At 42.5% G+C, this 21,235-nt stretch overlaps 1 protein-coding gene across 2 annotated transcripts in view; it reads left to right on the forward strand.

The window, feature by feature from the left end:
- Positions 1-779: 779 nt before the first annotated feature.
- The window catches only part of nbeal2 (neurobeachin-like 2), a 30,921-nt gene continuing 10,465 nt past the window's right edge, over positions 780-21,235 (forward strand). The window contains exons 1-30 of one of the 2 annotated variants that reach the window (XM_034553000.1): positions 780-1,365; positions 7,566-7,654; positions 7,833-7,997; positions 8,356-8,437; positions 8,802-8,914; positions 9,169-9,251; positions 9,916-10,001; positions 10,098-10,401; positions 10,535-10,641; positions 10,910-10,996; positions 11,837-11,920; positions 12,170-12,268; positions 12,386-13,020; positions 13,114-13,246; positions 13,590-13,709; positions 13,824-14,154; positions 14,344-14,426; positions 14,544-14,636; positions 14,766-14,937; positions 15,300-15,433; positions 16,450-16,609; positions 16,951-17,053; positions 17,210-17,360; positions 17,613-17,768; positions 17,894-18,053; positions 18,437-18,525; positions 18,659-19,366; positions 19,474-19,658; positions 19,804-19,960; positions 20,948-21,091. In XM_034553000.1, coding sequence (XP_034408891.1) covers positions 1,291-1,365; positions 7,566-7,654; positions 7,833-7,997; positions 8,356-8,437; positions 8,802-8,914; positions 9,169-9,251; positions 9,916-10,001; positions 10,098-10,401; positions 10,535-10,641; positions 10,910-10,996; positions 11,837-11,920; positions 12,170-12,268; positions 12,386-13,020; positions 13,114-13,246; positions 13,590-13,709; positions 13,824-14,154; positions 14,344-14,426; positions 14,544-14,636; positions 14,766-14,937; positions 15,300-15,433; positions 16,450-16,609; positions 16,951-17,053; positions 17,210-17,360; positions 17,613-17,768; positions 17,894-18,053; positions 18,437-18,525; positions 18,659-19,366; positions 19,474-19,658; positions 19,804-19,960; positions 20,948-21,091 — 5,088 coding nt within the window. In that variant the 5' untranslated portion in view covers positions 780-1,290. The remainder of the gene's footprint in view (positions 1,366-7,565; positions 7,655-7,832; positions 7,998-8,355; positions 8,438-8,801; positions 8,915-9,168; positions 9,252-9,915; positions 10,002-10,097; positions 10,402-10,534; positions 10,642-10,909; positions 10,997-11,836; positions 11,921-12,169; positions 12,269-12,385; positions 13,021-13,113; positions 13,247-13,589; positions 13,710-13,823; positions 14,155-14,343; positions 14,427-14,543; positions 14,637-14,765; positions 14,938-15,299; positions 15,434-16,449; positions 16,610-16,950; positions 17,054-17,209; positions 17,361-17,612; positions 17,769-17,893; positions 18,054-18,436; positions 18,526-18,658; positions 19,367-19,473; positions 19,659-19,803; positions 19,961-20,947; positions 21,092-21,235) is intronic. The other variant, XM_034553001.1, reaches the window with a different exon arrangement.

The following is a 21,235-nucleotide window of genomic DNA, read 5'->3' on the forward strand; positions in this document are numbered from 1 at the left end:
ACATCAAATACTGTATCCATATGCAGTCTTGTTAGTAGTCCATCAAGATACACACAAGTAAGGTTATAGATTATAGTCTACCATTGCCGATAGGAAAGAACTGTCTATCCTTTAAACTCAGTACAACAGATACACCACTTGTCTTGGGAAAAAAGTGCAATCCTCTGGTTTAGTACAATTCCACCCAACTGACATTTTACAAGGTGTTTTACATCCAACAATGTATGCTGTAAATATAAAACATATATGATAAACTAATGAAATGTGATCCTTTGTTTGACTAAGAGATACATCCATCAACTGCTCAAAATAAACCTGACTCCTTTAGCAAAAAGTCTCTGTTATTTGAATCAAGAATGCAATGGCATTCTTCCAAATGAGCACTTTCACATTTAAAAAAAAACGTTTTTCTTTATATTTCTTCTGCACACCATTTTACACTTTAACTGTATAGTTTGATTATATTCCTATATTTTACTTTCAGTATCGATCAATTGTACCAATGTAGGTCTCTCAGTGTACACACTATCTGGAACTCAATACAACTTGTGTAGTAATCATTTATTACAGCACCTGAAGACATTATGAGTAGTTGTTACAGTTGTGTGCAGCGTGTGTGTTTAATGTTATCAGAACTCAGTGTTGCTTGCTAACTGTTCTTTTTAATGCATGTAGCTGGATTTAAACTTCCCTCATTCAATTAGTCAGAGGAGGCCTACAGGAGGCTGTTACCGTGTGTGCGTGTGTCTTTAAGAATATCAGCCTACCTGTGAGCCTGATCTACATTCAACTCTTCACTGTATGTCTTGTGACAGAGCCAGACACGAGTTGACGACAAAGTGCTGCTGCTCATCATCACACAGGACTAGTACATATCTGCTGAATTCACATGGGCAGCACAGTCATCATCTCTGGGTCTTGATGGCATCTGTCGCTTCCGTGGGAACTCTCTCCAAGAGGACGTATACGGCAACTAGCTCGCTCTAAACGCGGACATGGGTGTTCCTCCAGACATGCATTTCCACGCAATTGTGTTCCTGGTTTTATAATTTCGACAGCGATCGCACCGTGGCCACAACTCACACCGTCATGTGTTGCTTTTCTCTGCCATTCTGATAACTTTGCGTGTCAAGACAGAGAGCACTTTTGCGTGGATTATTGTGCCGGGATTGGCAGGAATGGTTCACGGGAGCGTGCCGCGTCCTCCTGCCTTTAGGAAACAACTTCAAACAGCCCCTGCTTTGACCAAGCTCGCCAGTTTCATGATTTAACAAAACAAAAAAGGGAGATATGAGCACACACAAGGGCGGAGGGATGGCATCGAAGGAAAGGCTGTATGAGCTATGGATGTTATATTACACAAAGGTGAGTGTGGACAACCTGCGGGGACACCTGTTGCAGCCAGCGGGTCCTCTGCCTAAAGTGTGCAACATGACCTGATAAAACACATGACCATCGAGTGTGTGCGTGTGTGTGTGTGTGTGTGTGTGTGTGTGTGTGTGTGTGTCTGTCGTTTGTTGTAAACGGTTACACGAGGAAGTCTCTTATGTTTGCGCAGCAGCTGTTATTTTAGCGAGTGGTTCGGCTTCGAGCTATTACAGTGTTACTGCGCCGTTGAAGGGATTCGTAAGAAGTAACTGGGATGGGAGGCTATTTGAAGCAGATTAGCCCAGTTCACAAAGTGTGTTTGAGTCTGCAGCGTATACCTGCGACGCAGGTGTCCCCGAGGCCACTTCCTGTTTCTGAGTTAAGCATGTCACATGTAAACCATAATGGGAATAATGTTGCTATAGCGCCAGTTATTGTTCAGGAAAATAGTCTCACAGAAGAACTGAAACATATGTTTTTGACTTGGTGCCAGCAGCACAATGCCGATTACTCTATACCTACTAATATTTAATGTATATATATATATATATATATTATTGGTATTTTCTATTCGACTTGGACATCTAACAACTCACAATCCAATAATTAAATCTGGATATTACGGCACAAAAAAACATATTGATGTGTAAACTAATTTTGCAATATTCTCAATGGCGTGTTGTATTGTTTTATGTGATATTTTGGTCTCATGTGTTGCCCTCTGTGAATGTGTGACTGCAGCTTATTCCATTAAAGAGCAACATCTCAGTAATAACGATGAAAATACAATAAATGAATAGTTAAACTATATTGCACATGCTTTCATGCCATGACAGTTTGGCTATAACGATTACTATTTAATGTGTTTGCAATCTGCTCCCATGCCTGAGGACAAGACTCTGACTAACAAGATGAGACTTCTTTCCACGTTTACATGCACTGTATGTTCACTGTGGGGCATACAGGCTGATCTCTTATTATCACCGTGTAAGTAAGTAAGTAAGTTTCTTGACATGGACAATGTCGGGTCCTAGACTATACCTTTTCCCTTACACCTCTCTATTAAATGCTTTAATTAAGGGTTAATTTCAATCTTGTAAAATTAGACAAATGCTGTAAAAAGGACAGAAGTCAAAGCTTGAATAACTGTAAAATTCTCTAAAAGGCATCAGTGACACACCTGCAGCATTTAAAAGAGATTTTTGGTGTGTTTCTGATCCGTCCTGTTACTTCTCCGGAGACAAAAGACACTTTAAAAAAACTAGTTGTTGCCTCTGTCACAAATAAACCATGAGAGAGAGTCATCCGTGTGTGTGTGTGTGTGTGTGGGGCGGGGGGGCCTTCAATCTGACCGTGACAGCTGTCTAGCATCTCTATTTGCAAGACCACTTCCTTATTTAGCCGCTTCTTGGCTCTCAATTAGTTCTTGTTAGTTGCCCTCAAGGCCAAAGGAACAAAGTTTACTATATTTTCTTTACACATTTCCCATCAGCGAATGGCACATAGATATGCAAGCGTGGATTTTGCATGTGTGTAAATGACCTGCCCATATTGACAAGCTGCGGTAAAAGATGGCAGAGCTGAGGGTTTTAACTGAGCCTGCCAGTATTTAACGCTACCACCTTATGTGACTCAGAGGAACACAATAGGCTTTAGAAAGGCAGCAGAACCACTTCAGAGAACAATCACCTGCCTCTCCTTCAAAAACAACACAATGTTTTTATTGTCTGCCTGTTAGTCCAATCTCACATCAAGGAAAGTTTAGACTTTTGCAACAAGTGAGTCAAAGTGGTCAAGATATCTTAGCTCTGTTTAATAGGCTTTTTGTTAGTGTTTCAAACAGTCCTTTACTTGTAGTGGCAATGGCCGGACACTGTTTGACGGACAACAAACACACTCTGGCAGCTGGCAGTCTTGTTTCTCTCTGTTGATAGCAGGTTTTCCTCAAATGTCCTCATGTATTGGTTTCATGTTTGTTTCAATCATCATCCTCTGTATCCCGGCATCATCCTCATATAAGTGGTAAACTCATTAGACAATTAGATTATTGTTATAGATTAGCATAAAACCAGTTGAATCCTAACAGATGATTCCAACATGGTTGAGTACTGGCAGTATCTCTGCCATCATTCTGTATTTGCAATAAGAAAGCAAAACGTGCTCAGACTTGTCGATGATAAAGGAGCTCTGCTTCCTACAATTGTGCAAGAAATTTCACACCCCTTGCGAGATTTTTAGATCAGCTGAGATTCAGAAGTGCAAAAGTCATTGTGATATACAGTAGAATCATCTTTTTACTTAAGTATTCCCAACATTTTCTGTACAAATTACAAAACAAACAGGCAGGCAATGGAAGATTGATTTATAGTTGCATTTCTGTTATTGATCAGAGTTTATTATTTGTCTATTATTTTATATAATAATATAATATTATCGAGACGACCCTGTATGGATTATATTACAGTACACATAATTGATCTTAGACCTAAATCTATGAATAAATATATGGACAATGTAAATATACAATGTTAACTCACCAAATGCTTCTTAATTATTAGGTTTTTGCAAAAAGTGTGGAGAGCAGTGGTCAGTGCACATAAAGACTCTTATACAATGAGTTACAAACCACCTTACTGGGAACAATTGCAGAGCTCCAATTCTCATATCTGAAAATTATTTTCAGACCATCATAAATCCTCGTTCCTGTATGGACATACACAGAAGAGTGTTATAATCACTGAGAGAGCACTTAACTTGTCAGATTGTGTTTGAAGACAACCCGAAGGGTATGTTTTTGTATAAATACCGTAATACTGTTAGACTGTATTTTGACAACTTTGAGGAGGAATTAAGCAATTGATTAATAGGTTATATAGTATCAACTTAAGACCAATGTCTGCCATGATAGGTTATTGTAAATTAATCACAACTATTATAATAATTGATCAATTCTTTAATGATTTTTTCAGCAAAAAATTAAAACAATTAAAAACCACGTTGCAGCTTTTCAATTGTGAACCTGTAAACTGTAAAGCTGGTACATAAATAGTGTGTGATTATCCTGTGGTTATTAGCTAGAGAGACTGTTAGATGGACTAATTGAAGCCTGTAGCCATAGTGATGGTGCACAGTAACAACCCTCCATTCACACAGCTGGGTAATCTGCTTTCTATGAAGAGAAGTCACATTTCTTGGCTCTTGTCGTCACGCTGTCAGTCACCTTACTGTTTATTTCTCCCAGTTACTGATCACATATGATTCACGTCCATATGTGAGATGCAGTGACAACAGCTCACTTCGACCGTGCTATGAGCCTTGACACTGAATTCCCTTGTGGGCCTCGATCTCCCCTGTTTACCAACAGAAGGGCCAACCAGGAAAATCAAAGTGCTCTTTGCTTTCACTTGTGCAGGAAGCTGGAGCGAAGCAGAATGCCAAGCAGCAGAGAGCGGCACAGCTGCTTGGCCATGTGCAGAGAAAACGGAGATAAATGACACCGTTTATAGGGGTCGGCACCTCATGGTTGGTTTGTGACGTCAGTTTTAATCGTGTCTTTATTTAACAAATCCTTGAGCAAGTTGATCTGGACAATATTTAGTGAAAGAAGTTAATACAACTGAAAGTGTGTATTTCTTCTGTAGTGTTGATACATTTTGTAAGGAATAATGTTTGGGTGAAGGGTGTAGACATAAAGAAGGGCTCTAACTGGCTCTAATTTCTCTGCAGACAAATGTTATGTATTCCCCCCCGGTTTAACTTCTCATTAGCAAACCAGATTCACTTCCTATCTGTGATCTAATCTTGTTTATTGTATGTAAAAAAAAAAGAAGCTAGCGGTGCAGTCGCAACCATGCAGCTTGAGTGCACCTCAACAACACGACAAAACTACTTTACTCGACAGGGAACAGAAAAAAGGATACTCCCTTTTACGTGAAACTAGAAAGCACAGCTTACCCTACATGTATTCATACTCAGTGTAAAAACTAGGGAACCTCTATCTCAGAGGCGGACCTGGCCAACAGGCAGTTGGCAGGGTCATTAGCTTGATTACGCTCACCGTGGCCTTCTAAAAGCCTTTCTCTTTCTATAGCTCCTGCACCTTCAACACTGCCCATGCAGGAATGCCACCCATCCGTGAACTACTTTCATTTGCTGACATTGCTGCTCCACACTCTCCATTGTTCATTTGAGTGAACTGTAGTTTAAGAAATTATTTTTGTTTTTTAGTACCCCTGTTCCCTGTGCCAATTTGTGCCAATGTACACCTGTAAAAGTACTCCTGTAAAAGAAACTGCTTCGTTCTCACTAGACTAGGTGTCTCCAGGAACATATTTTCTCATGACACATACACACAGACTCACTATACGAAAACAATTATTGCTACATGCTGTCACGGCTAAGGAGGGCTGTCGTCATATCATACGATTTGTAAACTTATAAACTACAAATTGCGTCACTTAATTGAGCGATATTGTTGTGTTTCTTTGTACATTGTGATTTCCAGTAGAAGAAGAATGAATGACATCAACTGCACTGGATGATTAAGAGTATTTAAAAAACCTGTTTTTGCATTGTGAGTAATGTTAGGGAGGATTTAGTCATTCAGTCACTGAAAGCTGAAAGGGTGTTGAACATACGCACAGGGTGTTGAACATATATGCTTGCCTCTCCTAGTACCTGAATGTCCAGATGTTGGAGGCACAAAACAATAGGTTGTTAACCTGGGTTTCCTGTTTTCACAGAGAACATGCAGAGAATTGATTGAGTCTGTATGATTTACGTCATTTGTTTTGTGTTCTCTATCTGCTCACAACTATAGTAAAAACAAAAGAGGAAATGGTTTGACGAGGAGTATGAAGGAAATATGCTACAGTTAAAGTGACATGTCATTTCCTGGTTGCTCCGTTGACATTTGAAGGACCAGAAAGGAGCAAGTCTGATGCTCGTGCTGGTTTAAGAGCGGTGTGCAGCTTCTGAGCTGCTGGCTGGAGACGACACTGAAGGCTCATCTGAGACTGGGTTCACAAGAACCTGGCACTCTGCTCAGCCACATACAATGAGAGATGAACTAGCTCATAACTCAATGCCAGTTGGTAATGTACATTGGACTTTAGTGCAGCATTAGAAACTAGCTCAGGGTCAACTGCATTATATTTCCATTTCTCTAGAGGAACTGCTACATATACTTAGCTACATATTAAACATACAATGAGTTACAGCAGAAGCACTATACTGCAGCAGCTTTTAAAGTAACCTATATCAACTGCAGCACGCTACACAGGCTTACCTATTTGCCTGTTGGCTTAGGGGAAGTATCTGATTTATTGTTGTGATTTTTGTTATTTGTGTACAATGAGTCACTCAGTCTAAAACAACTCATGTGTTCCCTCCTGTTGTCTGCTCTACAAATTCTGCCTCAACTATCTGTAACTGTGGCTTTGTGCATACTCATCACACGGTACATCGAGGAACATTTGGGGTTTTGGTCATTTTAATTTTGAAACACTGGGTTCCCATGAACCCAGTGAGCACCAACAGCCAGGACTTTTTAAATCTGGCTTTATAACAAAAGTAAAAAACAAAATGATTCAGTTTAAAGTTGAAACGTGTGACATTTGTGTTACTTGGTCTATGTGACAGTGAGAGAGTGATGTCAGGAGGGAAGAGTGGCAGGATATGCTATTTAAAGATGTGATAACGACTGATTGTATGTAAACATATTCACATCATTGATACCATCTTTTATTATACTATAAGGATGCAGAATTTGCATGCATACCAGGGATTTGTTATTATATGTTAACTGCTGTATAGTGAGTTTACTACATGTTTGGAATTTATGACAGAAATGGATTTAAATGAAAGGATTTTTTTTTTTTTGAAAAAAGAAAGCATTGGCTCATATGTTCCTCTCTGTACATTACATATCTTTGCAACATCCTGTTACAAAAAACAGGTCATAACGTTTAGTCAGAGCCATGTTTTCAGCCACAGTGTGTCTCAGTTAAACGTTAAACTTTTTTAGAGTAGTAGGACAACAACTGAGGACAAGCAAAACACATTTTCCATTGATATCTTTTGTGTAACCATACACATGCTTCACATTCACTATTATTTACTAATGCTGCATGCGGCATATGATGTACCTGGAGGCGTAAAGGCTTCTTTCTTCGCTTATGCCTTCTCTGTTCCTGCAGAAAGATGTAGGCTATCTGCAGCAGTGGTTGGAGGCATTCGTGGCGTCCTTTGAGAGGCTCATTGATGTGCATTCACTGGAGCCTCGGAGGTGAGTAGTAGTAACAAACTACATATCCAGAAGCTCCCACCAGTTGTTATTCCCCCAAAAAAGATGAACTCTGACCTCCTGTAGCGATACCATTTTGACATGTTCATGTTATGTGTAAACGCAGCCCCTATTACAACGTCCTTTGCCTCTTTCCATATCTTCCTCTCCCATCTTCCAGGCCGGAGGAGTGCAGCTCCGAGGTGCCCTTGCTCCCCAGGGAGGTCCTGGTGTTCCTCGGCAACCAGCTACGGCAGAGTGCAGAGCACCTCTCCGACGCTGCTGAGCCCAACAGCACCACCACTCACCCCCTGCTCCTCATCAAATTCTTCATTATTATCTGCAGGTGAGAGCCCAGCCTGCTGTGTGTATGCCTCACAGTTACTAGAGACTAAAGGGACTACCGTTTTGTAAATAAATACATATTTACCTGAGTTGAAGGAATGTATAACTCATCATTGCCATTATCATTACCGATTAACAAAATAGGCCATGGTGAAAACGGGAACCAGATGAACTACAGTTGGAATTAAGTTCATTAAACTGCAATGCAGGTTGTGCAAACAGGCTGCAACTCCAGCACAGGAAGTTGTCCCTTACAAGTACATTCTGTGCATCTGCTGTATTTGTCTTTTTGTCATATTGTGTTAGCATCAGGCTGATTTTCTTAACACTCATTTGCACACGTTTCTCTCTACTTCTAGGAATATGGAGAACATCGACCCAGAGAAGACCCCTGATTTTGTTTTTGAAACCATCAAGCTTTTGAATTTCTGTTTGGATCAGGTAAGGCCCTTATAAACTGTAGCTCAACCAGGACACAGATTTCAGTGATTTATATCAGGGCTCGGCTCCACTGCATGCTCAGTATATTAAGCTTCAAAAGATTATTTAGTGCCCTTGAAGCCAAACTGAGCAGACATGTGACACACAGTAGAGACACAGTGAACCTACACAGAATGTCGTCCGTTTACAGTAACAAGTTACAAAACTAGTTTACACTGAAAAGAGAAGTGGGTGTGTAGTCGACGTTCTATTCAATGTACTGGAATTCAATGTATTTGTTGCATGAAGAATGTCAAAGACAGGTGTATCTGTGCTGGTGATGAGTTACATATGAATATGGGTCCACACCTTTTATTTTGCACAGCTTAAGAAGGGGCAAGGGGAGCAGTCTTCTCTGCAGATGGTTGTGCAGTATGGACTTGTGCTGTTTGAAAGCCTGTTTGACCCTTATCAGACGTGGAGGAGACGCCTGGCAGGGTGAGTGTGTGCTGCTTCACCCTGGAGATTCACTGTGTGAATGTGTGGGAGGTGGAATTTACTCACAATACCTTTACACTATCGTGTGCATTTACCAAATTGCCCCAACCATTGTGTGATGAGTAACCACCCTTGCTTGTTGCCTCCAAGCCTTGACGTCAAACCTTGTTAGTGCCGGCATTATCATTGGCAGTCTTTGACTGACTAGGCGTGATGGAAGTCAGTGCGGTGACTCGAGGCTTTGTGTGTTGCAGGGAGGTGGTGAGCTTGCAGGAGAGGAACAAGTATAAGTTTTCCCCGCTGGTCTTGCCAGATGAGCTGCCTGGTGTCTTCCATGGTGAGACGCCCTCTCTTTCGTCTGCTCTTTCAATGTGACCTCTGTCAGACCTCACATACCACAATAATCTAACCGTTCCCACCACTGACACAGCTTAGTTCTGTCATCTTTGATATGAAATACCGTGACCTTAAATTTTCTCCAAATCTCCTAGTGTATCAATATTTACCATGTTGCTTGAAATGAAAAATAACTGGTCAGTCCAGTCAGAGAGTTGGGTTTTGACTAAAAATCTGAATTGTTTAGCATCTAATTATCAGGTTTCAGTCACCAGAGTCCAAACATTTCTAATTATAAAAGCCCATTTGATCAGTGAGCACTAATCTATAAGCCATGTGGGAAATCACAGCTTGGGCAAGTTTCAGAATGTCCAGATTTTAGAAGGATTAAAAGCATGCTTTAATTAGAAATGATAATTGTGTAATACCTAGCCAATTAGCAAGGCTTTGGCGATTGCTTTTTAACTCTGAATGATAGAGGTGTTATTGTCGGGGAAGCTTTTGCTCAGCCATTATACTATGACCATTTGACATTTCTTCTTATTTTTCTTAATTTTACAAACCTAAATTATATTTCGATAGCACCGTTACTGTTTCCTGTGTTGTGGTTATTTGAAAGCCGGATTTGCATGACGTTATTCCTTGGCTTGAATACTTGTTCACAGAAAGTCTCCAGGAAGGCGAGCAGATCCCAGAGCTCCTCACGCTCAGATTCATTCATCTCCAGGGTGCTGTCATCAGTGGAGGAAAGGTCTGCTGTCCTCTTCAACATTGATTATTGTGAAAACACTACACATGCAGATTACAACTGATGACAGGGAGGTGACTTTGTCCATTTATTTTCCAGAAGAATGGCCTTCTTTCCATCACCCCTCACTCTGTTGATGACCTGTTCTCTGTTCTGCGAGCTTGGTGCTACCGGACTTCCCCTGAACCCAAGAGCACAGGACTCCCACGGCTGACCCTGCAGTGCCTGACCGCAATGATCCACCTCCTGCATTCCAGCAGCCCTGCGGAGCGGCAGGTGGAGATCAAGACGATCCTGGAGAGCTACTTCCAGCTTCTCAACTGGAACCGTCCAATAATCAGTGAGCAGCTAGAGAGGGAGAGCTGGGAAGAAAGCCTGATCTCCCTCCAGAGACAAATGCTAAGTAAGATCATGTCCACTCGGTCTCAAATCCATTTTAGCATACAGCATTTCTTTTTATTTATCTCTCTCAATCTATGAAGGCCAACTTATCAATTTTCCCGGCATGTCATCATCCTCCTTGTTGTCAATTTCAGCTGCTGTTCCTGCGATCCTGCAGTGCTCTGACAGGCCAGTCCTGCAGGCGGTGTTCCTCAACAACAACTGCTTTGAACACATACTCAGGCTTGTTCAGAACAGCAAGGTCAGACCCCTGTCCATCGAAAAGTTTTTATTCATGTCATTTATATTTCTCCTTTTATTTGCCTCTAGGCCACATCTGCTGTTCCATGTAAAATATTACAAATAATGTATCAGCTTCCAGCTTATGTTTTTCCCACAGGGCTACAAGATATGTGTCCTGCTGCGGCTAGAGACATGCTAGAATCAAACCTGACCTTTTTTGTCCAATTGTCTGTCTTTTTGTGTTGTATGTGTGTGCCTGTGTGTGTGTGTGTGTGTGTGTCCTGCAGCTCTTTCAGAGCAACATGCGTAGCCCGGAGTGTGAGGTTGTGTCTGACCTTACAACATGTTTACTCTCAGAGGTTGAAGTGGACCAGGTACTTTCCCCACTTGGTGTTGATATTGGTCTGTCAGCAGGAAACTCAGCCTTCTGTATACTCGTTAGCTGCTCTGAGCTATTTAAACAGGAAGCTTTGGGCAGGAAGTCTGGCTTACACTCATTTCTAAATGGTTTGCCTATATGTGATAATTGTTGTCATTTTTTCACCTGTCACACCTGTCCATATAAAATATTCACTTACAGCCTGTGTTGTTTGTGATTTTCTGTTATTTTGTGCGACTTGAAATAAAAGAAAGGACAAGCTGATGCTAGTTTTGTGCCCGTTGAAAAGTAAAGATTCAAATTATCAGCGAAGGATTAATATTTGCTTGTGTGGGAGTGTGGACTTAGAGGCTGAATTCCCTGTTGACAACACAAAGCAAGAAGAGCATGTTTTGTTTTTCATAGTGCATGAAATGGTTATTTTTGAAATGCATGTCTTTCCTTCTTTTCCCCGTAAATTTGACTGCTCTGCCGGTTGTGCTTGTGTGAAAGACCTGGCTCATGTCCTGGGGTTTTGATGTTGCCCAATTTTCAGCAATGGTTGGGGATTGCCTTTTTTTCTTGGTGGTTGGCTTTGGTTTTTGCATGCTGGGATTTATCAGTAATTAACAAAGAGGCGATTGTTTAGTGTCTGATCCAGCAGTGCACTTATGTTGGATTATACTGGGTGGGTGCTCCAATAATTGCGCAGTGGAATAAACATTCCTTTATTTGGTGAAAGGTTTCCTTTAGAATTGATTTGTTTTCATTTTTGGTCATGTGCAGTTACAATGTTCAACTTATTTTGGCTTTTGTTGTCAACATTATTTTAACACGATAATCTTTTTAAATGTAGGTTTTGGTGAAAGGATCAGACAGTATTACAGTTCATGCCTTAGGAGTCCTCACAGCTATAATGAGTAACTCGCCCTCTGCTAAGGTAAGGCCCTTTGTATCCACTTTGGTCAAATCATATATTCTTAATTCTTCTGTACATTATTATGTATTATAAAGCATATCATACTTTGATGCCTACAACGCCAGTCAAAATTAGATCCTGATGAGGAAAGCTGTTCTTCGTTCATTTAGGAAATTTCATTATAATTCTTTCAATGTATGGAAGTGTGCCAACTAGTTATCCCCTGTGGAGTAGCTCTCTTCAGCCTATTTCTGTCTCCTTCCCCCTCAGGAGGTTTTCAAGGAGAGGATTGGCTACTCCCAGCTGTTTGATGTGCTAAAGAGTCAAGGTCAACCCACCAAAAGGCTTCTGCAGGAGCTGATGAACATGGTGAAACACTCATTCCCTTGTTATCCAGTAGAAGTCAATTAGCACTTATTGAGGACATTGGCCATGTCTTATCCCTATTTTCTGTTTGTCACTGTTTGTATTCCTCTGTGTCTCCAGGCAGTGGAAGGCGAGCATGCCCACGCCCATCACCTCGGCATTAGTAACGAGCAGCCTTTGCTGCTGCTCCTGCAGTGGCTGCCTGACCTGTCGGGTCAGAGGGACCTTCAGCTGCTGGTGGCCCAATGGCTGGCTACGGTCTGTGGTGGCTCCTTATCCTGTCGCACCGTGGCTGTGGAGGCGGACATGGTGGGGGCTCTGCTGCAGGTGCTCTCACAGCCCCAGAATCTTGACAGGCAGTGTGCAGACACCCTGCTGGGCCTCCTGCAGGACCTGGGCTCCCTGTGTCTGAGACCAGAGGAGCTGAAGAGCCTGCTCAGACTGCTCAGAGTGGATCAGGACAATGGCGTAGTGGTGGGGAAGGTGCACCCCTACTGTGGTCGCATCATTCAAGTGCTCTCGGCCATGGCGGCCAGAGAAGGCCAGGATAGTGCCTTGCAGTACTTTGATCTTACGCCCCCCATGGCTGGTATTATGGTGCCCACAGTCCAACGCTGGCCAGGCAGCGGTTTTGCCTTTCACGCCTGGGTCTGCCTCAACATGGAGTTCTCCAACAACCGTAAACACTCTGCCACCTCTAGTACAGGTGCTCAGCATGACATGGGAAAGGGACCACGTAGGAAGCAGCTCTACAGGTACATTTTGTAAGAAGTGAAGTTGCAAGCTTTTATGTTTATATGACTACGTTGTACACTTTGTTGTGACGGGATGTGTTTATTTGTGTGAAGTTTCTTCACAGCAAGTGGAACTGGGTTGGAGGCCTTCTTCACCATTGAGGGAGTGCTGGTGGTGGCTGTTTGCACAAAGAAAGACTACATGGCTGTTGCGCTGCCAGAGCACCCACTTGCTGACTCATGCTGGGTAAGTGTGGACACACATAGTACAGTTTAAATTTGGCTAACATTTGTTCTCGTTTAACCTGTCCCCAAAAAAAAATGTATTTTATCAAGGATAAAATCACACATCAATTTACTAAGGGGCCCTGTCTGGGCCTGTAACCATGGAGCATAATTACTATAAGAAATTGAAGAGTGTACCTCTTGAAGAGATGCATATCTAGAGGTCTACCAATATAGATTAAATTAAAGCTGTCAGCTCTAGTTCCTCAATACATCTTTGTAAGCATCAAACGTATAGTAGCAAATTAGCAGTGTGTTGTCACCAGTAGAAATGTGTCTGCTCTTTCATGTTTTTCTCATCACAGCATTCGGTGGCTATAGTGCACATCCCAGGCCGTCGTCCATTTGGTCAGAACCTGGTCACCATCTACATTGATGGAGAGCAGCGTAAAACGGCTCAGCTTCGTTTTCCATCGTTCAGTGAGGTAACTAAATTAGTATCTAATGTGTCCTGGCCATGTACCTATTACTCAAGAGTAGTTCCCCTCTATTAATCTAACTTCCTCTTTCACTCCCTCGCCTGAACCTGACTCCTGCAGCCTTTTACCTCCTGCTGCATTGGATCTGCAGGCCACCGGACCACTACCACCACCACCTCCCCCAACCTGCCCATGTCCTCGTCGTCAAACACATCGCCTGAGTTTGCCTTCCCCGCCTATGGCCCTTCGTTCAGCCGTTCTCAGTCCTTCCCCGCGACCTTTGCCGGTGGCCGCCGGGGGCCTATGGGAGACTCCCCAGTGCAAACCATCCCAGCAGGACTGCAAGACACAGAGTGGGGAACACCCACGTCTCTGGATGGGCTCCTGGGCACCGCCTTCATCTGTCACGAGGCTCTGCAGCAGGCACAGACGAGAGCTCTGCATGCTGCAGGTAAGTCACGCTCTGCTATAATGCAAATTTAATGCAAGTATGTTGTACACATTACCCAGTTTATCCAGAGTTCACCCAACAATGAAATGTAAAGGACATCAGCAGTAAGCAAAATCACAGAATACTCCTATTTTTTGTTCAAGTAATGTTTGCATAATGGCCAACATTATTTTCTGCTCTCCATCACAGGCCCCAATCACGTGTCCTTATTCAAAGCAGAGGGAGAGTTGTCTGATCTCAACAGCAAGCTTCTGCTCTATTACACTCCACAGGTGACCCACTGAAACACAGAAGAATGTGCACATTTTAGTACACTGCTTTTATTATGTGAATAACCAACAGCAGCAGTAAAATATTCTTGTTTACATTTGTGCATATGTTTTCTACAGGCATTCAAGGGCCAGATATGTCTAGACCTGTCGCCCAATCACCAGTATGATGGCAGGTTTACAGGACACAGGGTAGTGAACTGGGACATCAAGGTTAGATATGACAAGATCAGTGTAATCATTAATGACGTGTGTGACGTTGTACGCTGTCATGCTGCTTCCTTTTTGTACAGGTGCCCGTTGTTGAAGGTTATAAAACATCTTGTGTTTTTTTCCCTGCAGGATGTTGTAAACGTGGTGGGAGGTATAGGGGTTTTGCTGCCCCTGCTTGAGCAGGTATGTGAGGCTGAGCAGGTTAACAATGGCAGTCAGGAGATCTCAGACCTGCAGGGACCAGAGCTCACTTCCCCCAGAGGCCCTGCTGCTATGCTGCTGCCACTGAACAAGTCTGCAGGTCAGGTTTCTTTAACATGTTGGTATATCAAAATGTAAGTAAGTTATTTTTTAGCAGTGCTAAATGCTAAATTGTTTTCAGTGCAGTTCAGAGTCAGAAGACGTTTTACATGGCAGTGAGTCAGAGTTTACACAAAATGCATGATGCAAGGACAAACAGGATGTGCTAGACAGTCAGAAGTCTAATGTGAACAAACAGTAGTGAGACAAATACCCTCACGATGACTCATCCTGTGATACGATAACCTCAGTTTGGTAATGCATATATATATATATATATATATATATATATATATATATATATACATCTGTGGGTTACAAAGGAAATCTTGAAAGTAGTTTTGCCCCATTTTTTTCTTTTAGAAGGAAGACTAGAGAGAAACAGCATCGCTGCCTTCCTGCTGATGGTGAAGAACCTGATTCGTCAGCACCCTGTCAATCAAGAGAGCCTGCTGCATTGCCACGGGCCGAGCACAATAGGAGCCATGCTCAGCAAAGTAAGAGCTTTAAATGTCGGTTCGCTCTAGCAAGTGGCAACTAATTGCGAGAAGGAAGGCTTAGCATCTGAAAGGGAATATTTAACCTTATCCATTGTAGTTCTGCTGTGTAATTGCAGTGAAATGAATGGGTATGGTGTTGTTAAAATAGCTGTGCCTCCTTTAAATAACAGTATCACATGTTTGTGTGGGGAAACGTATGCAGAGTTTGACTGCAAACAAAGAATATCACCTTTAAAATGTGTTGCCTGAAATTGAAATCTAGGAAAATTATATGGAAATTAAAACCAAATTGAAAAAAATCACATATTATTTGACAGACATGGTAGCCACGATGAGTTGTGAGACACTGTTGTAATATTTGGTGTACTATTTTGCTGATTAATGTCATTTTCTAAACTGCTTTGTGGGTCTCACAGGCATAACAAGCCACTTTGTGAGCTTTTTGCTGCATAGTAGCAATAGTAATATTGGAATTAAGGGAAAAGCTGTATGTATAGTAGGCAGTGTTGGCAGTGGCAATGGTAGCTGAGTTTTATGCTGAGCCATGTTATGCCTCCATTGCTTTGTAACGGGCAGCACAGTTTTTAGATTTGTTGAGCCCTCTAAAGGTGCAGTAGGCCTAATTCAGTATGGCAGCAATGATTTCTTCAAAATGAATGACATGTGTTTGAGTTCAGAAGCATACATTGTCACACAGTGTTAATGTGAATCTCTGATGGTAGCAGCCAATCAGGTGTTACGTTGGTGCAGCTTTTAGTCTGACAGGATATTTTGAAATATATGACGTTAAGGTGGAGCATCCTGTAAGGAAACTATGTCCCAATAGTCACACGAGGTTTCCATGTCTGAGAGCAGCAAAGACAGAAACACACATAGTACACACTATTGAATATGCACTCAACATACAAATATGCATTTATAACACTTCTTCAACCTCAAGTGTTAAAAACATAGAAATCTAAATATATGAAAACAAACTTAAACACAATCCCTCCGTGCTTCCTCTCCTGCAGGTTCCTGTCAGTCTGATGGACATGAACGTTTTAATGGCCTGTCAGCTACTGCTGGAGCAGGTTTTCAACGAGGGCAACGGCCCACTTCTCCAGCAACTCCACCACCACCTTCTATTTGACTTCCGCATCTGGACTAAAAGCCATTTTGCTGTTTGCCTGGGTAAGGCGCAAGCAGCCCTAGTGTTGTGGAGTATTGCGCCTATGAACCTTTTCATGTCCGCCCAAGCTGTTTGTGTCTCTTTTGTATATATATATATATATATATATATATATATATATATATATATATATATGTATATGAATGACTGCGCAGAGACAGCATACATTAATGTATTGAGTTCAAGGCTGTGGAAAGGATTAAAAGAGGATCTGTGCTTTAAGCTAACCTTTAATTCCCTGTTTTGTAAATTATCGCACTTCTTCAATACAACTTTGTATCGCGGTTTGACATTTCTAAAAACGGGAGAGAAATGACAAAAGTGTTTTTTCTTTCTTTCAAAGCCCATGTGCAGTACCTGGCGTCTGTGATAAACAAAGGCAAGCAGCGCATGAAGAGGAAGTACGGAGTCCAGTATATTCTGGATACCATTCGCACATTCTACAGGTGAACCTTTGTGAAATAAGACACAGACATATATTAAGAGTTGAATAGTTTCAACGTTAATAATTACATATTTATTGCTATCTATTTTAAACCATGATTTTCACTGTTCAGATGAAGATAATGGATTTATTTCTTTCCTAATATCTTTGGCCATAGTGTGGAGAAAGATGGCAGCAGTCTGTCTGACGAAAAGCAGATGATTCAAAACTCTCTGTTCGGCTTGCTGGGAGACTTTCTCAAGTCTCCCACACCAGAGGACCTTCACAGTGTCCTCGCCTACATTCTGACTGTCGGAGAGAAGAAGCAGGTAGAGCTCATAGGTTTCATCTGTGTGTCTTTCGAGAGTTTAATTTAGTGATCATTTGACCTTTTTAGCATCATATTTTACTTCCTATCCTCCACCTTTTTTATCCTCATGTTTTGGCATCTCTGTACATTCAAACTCCCTTTATGACCACTTAAAATGTAAACCCTCCCTAAATCCATATTTCTTGGCATTTTATTTTATCTTACCTCCACGTCTTTCCTCTGTCCTCATGACTTCTCCTCTCTCTATCAGGCCGTGCGTGCCTTGGATGTGCTCTATGAACTGTTGAGGAGCAGCCCTCCCCGTGAGCAGGTGCAGGCCGTGCTGCTGGACTGGGGCGTGGAGCAGCTGTACTGCTTGCTGCTCACTCCAAGCTTCGGAGACGAGGCCAGAGAGAGGGTCTTCAGGGTGAGAGGAAAAGACTTGGCCTCTTCTTATCACTCGACAGATTTTTGTCTTTCACTGCAAACTCCCATGTAATAAATATATTGTCAAAACAGAAAAACGTACAATATTTCCCTTCGATTTTGCAGGTGTTATACAAGATCCTCAAAAGCGAGCGTGTTTCTGAGCGCAACAAGCAGCGCATCAAACTGAAGGATTTTGGATATCTTGGCCTTATTTGCCACCTTGATGAAATTCCGGTTACCATGACCACCGTGCGATGTCTGTACGAGCAGGTCCTTGCTACAGGTAATACCAAAACAGCTCTGTCTCGCAGGCCTAGTGAGCTTGAAATGTATGTCAAAAGAGACTTCTGTACATTTTAAAGCACCTGAAAAGTTTCTGTCAAATCTTAAGTGTTTAAATAACGAAAGGTCAGAAGTCAAGCTAGAAGTTCAAAGACTCATCTGCTTCATCAGCACTTTGTTTCTCTGGCAACAAAATATTCTCCTGAGAATCAACAGCTGCTTATAATATACTAAACTGATAAGAATAATAGACTCGGAACTATGTCTTGAGTTTACTGTTATTATATACTTTACTGTTATTATAGATAAGCTGATTAAGAGATCAGCTTTCTCTGAAAGTCCGAAGAACTTTAAAATATAATAAAATGTGCTGCTTGCCCACAGATGCGACCCCTAACTTCCGAGATCTCCTGGCTGTGGTCTGTCTATCCCATCGAGCTGAGCTGACTGTCCGCTTGGACGTCTGCCGCAAGGTCTGTTTGCCTTATTTACAATTCTGCTAAAACAATCATAGTCAACTTCTGAGTGTGAAGTTACATCCCAAGCATTTGCATCATCTCGGTGATAAAAACTAACTCTTCCTCTGTTCCTCTGATGTTTCCCCAGCTCTTTCATCTGATCTACTCCAACGAAGATTATGTGAAGCAGCTTGCAAAGCAGCACGGCTGGCAGGATGTTTTGACCAAGCTGTATGTGAAAGAATTTTACGAGTCCCACGCTGCCAGCATCGCAGGCTCCAGCAACCAAAGTTCCTGCGAGCCAAACTACCGGCCACCGCTGTGCAGGGATACGGCTCTGGTAATAGAGGACGCACACTCGGACATCTTCCTGAGCTACCGCACCTCGCAGGACATTGAGGATGGGGAGAAAGATGAAGGTGACCGGCGGGACATCTCTGAGGGATTCTCAGGTTCATCTCAGTCACCTCCAAGTGGAGGCGGAGGTCCGCTGAAAACCTTCACTGGCTCCCTCCATTTTAAGTCCTTTGATTCAGTGGACCAAGGGAGTCACTCGTCCTTCACTTCCAACGCAGTTGATATCCCCCCATCTGGCCCACACGAGGAGAGGAGAGACTACCATCCCCAATCCCCCTTTGGTAACCCGTTTGATTTGGAACTAGGGGGCATGGGAGAGATTGGTGCACACACCCCTGCAGGTAGTCTGACAAACACACCGTCTCCTCTTGAGCACTGCAAACCCTTTCCACCTACCAGACCCAGGAAGAGCTCCAGTCTGTCCAACGTGCTGGATGATACCAGCTATGGGACAGACCCTCCAACTGGAGACACAAGCTCCAATACATCCAACCCACAGGTATGGCTGCTTCTTCAGCTTCAACTGTTAATCAAGCCCATTATATGAGAGTTTAATGTCAAAGAGTTTTTTCTGGGATGTGGGACTGAGTCTTGTTTGTTTTACAGCAGACCCCTGAGGAAGAGCTGTGCAACCTGCTAACCAACATTGTCTTCTCCGTTCTGTGGAGCCGCAGCTGGGCGGAGGCGACGGAGGATGTGGTGTGGAGAGAGAGAGGACAGGTCTTTTCTGTTCTCACCAAACTGGGCTCCTCCTGCCAACTGGTTCGCCCTCCAGATTACATCAAGCGCAGGTCGGTGACTGTGATTTTAATTTCTCTCGCAAAGGAAAACTTTATCGTGCCACACATACAGCTGAGCCACATTTGTGTCTGAATATCCAAATTAATTATTGTGTCACACTGGAGCAACATATTTATTGTCCACTCTGTGTGCCAGTCTGTTGGAGATGATGCTGGAGTCGTCTCTGTCAGACCTGAGGGAGGCCCAGGGAGTGTCTCTGCCTTTCTGTCCCAGTTTGGTTCGGCTCCTCAGGTTGCTGCAGGACTTCCTGTTTGCCGAGGGTACAGACAACCACACACTGTGGAGTGAAAAGGTATGTCACATATTATCGCATCTAAAACATGTGCACCACTGACATATTCTGTTCGGGTAATTTCATGATTATGGAACGGCTCTCTCCATCTTGATAAAGGTTGATCAACAATGAAGTAAATAAGCTGATAAACTCCTGATATTATATCTTACAACCATATAAGAACATTGTTAAGAAACCAAACAGAACCCAAACCACTTGATGATATTCCAGCAGCATGGACTTAACACCTACGAGTTGTTGCCCAAAAACACCCTAAAATATCACATTTCACTTGAATTCACTTCCTCGTCTGTCCTTCCTGCTTTTAACCATCTGTTGTCCACATACAGTGCAGCAAGTGGCTGATCACAAAACTCCATCATGCTGGGCATCTTATGTTTCTGTGAAAGGCATTTTTGCTTTTTATAAATAGGCCTATTCAACAACCGTGGATGACTGATGAACGACAAATGTTCAGTTCATTCAGAGCAACAGTTCGATCTCCTCCTGCCAAAAAGCAATGCAGCAGATTCCTGCGGATCGCACACACTGTGTGCAGAACCATCATGGGTGTTGTCTTTGAAGTAATGGTGTCATTTGTCTTTAGTATTGAAAGAAGCCATACTTATTATTAAGATACAACATAAATCTTTGAATGTCGGACTAAATTGTCAGGACGCGATGATCGAATTTTCTTGGTTACATTGGATAAGTAAAGATAATATTAACACTAAAGACATTAAAGATTAATTAAAGACATCCGAGATGTAAGTCAACCATTTACCACAAAGTGTGGACAGCTAGGTGTGGTTGTTGTCGGTTACTCTGTTTAATGTCTTACTGGAGGGAGAGTCGTGGCTGGGTGTCGGTCGCATCTGAATCATCTTTTTAAATGCGGGTTTAATGTCCTGATCGGGTTGAGGATGTCGTAGATGCTGCTAGGTGTGGAAACAGGTCGAGCCTTTTTGTTGAGTCCTTTTGTTGATGCTTGTTTTTGTAATGCAGATCTTTGAGGGGGTGGTGAACCTGCTGGACAAGTTGAAGGCCTGGCATAGTACCCCTGGCAGCCCTGGGAACACCGAACTTAAGGAAATGGCCCAGATTGGCCTGCGTATCATCACTGGATATATCAAACAGCAGCACTCACAGGTCAGCTGCACCCTCCACTTGTCCATCACCGGGCCAGTACACCAACACATGTTTCTCAATGAACATGTCTCTCACAACCCAAACACCTGTGCGCTTGAACTTTTCTGGAAAGGGGTGTACAGTATTTATCAAACCTGATAAGAG

This window comes from Cyclopterus lumpus, chromosome 16 (genome assembly GCF_009769545.1).
Source record: "Cyclopterus lumpus isolate fCycLum1 chromosome 16, fCycLum1.pri, whole genome shotgun sequence".
NCBI classification, from domain to species: Eukaryota; Metazoa; Chordata; class Actinopteri; order Perciformes; family Cyclopteridae; genus Cyclopterus; species Cyclopterus lumpus.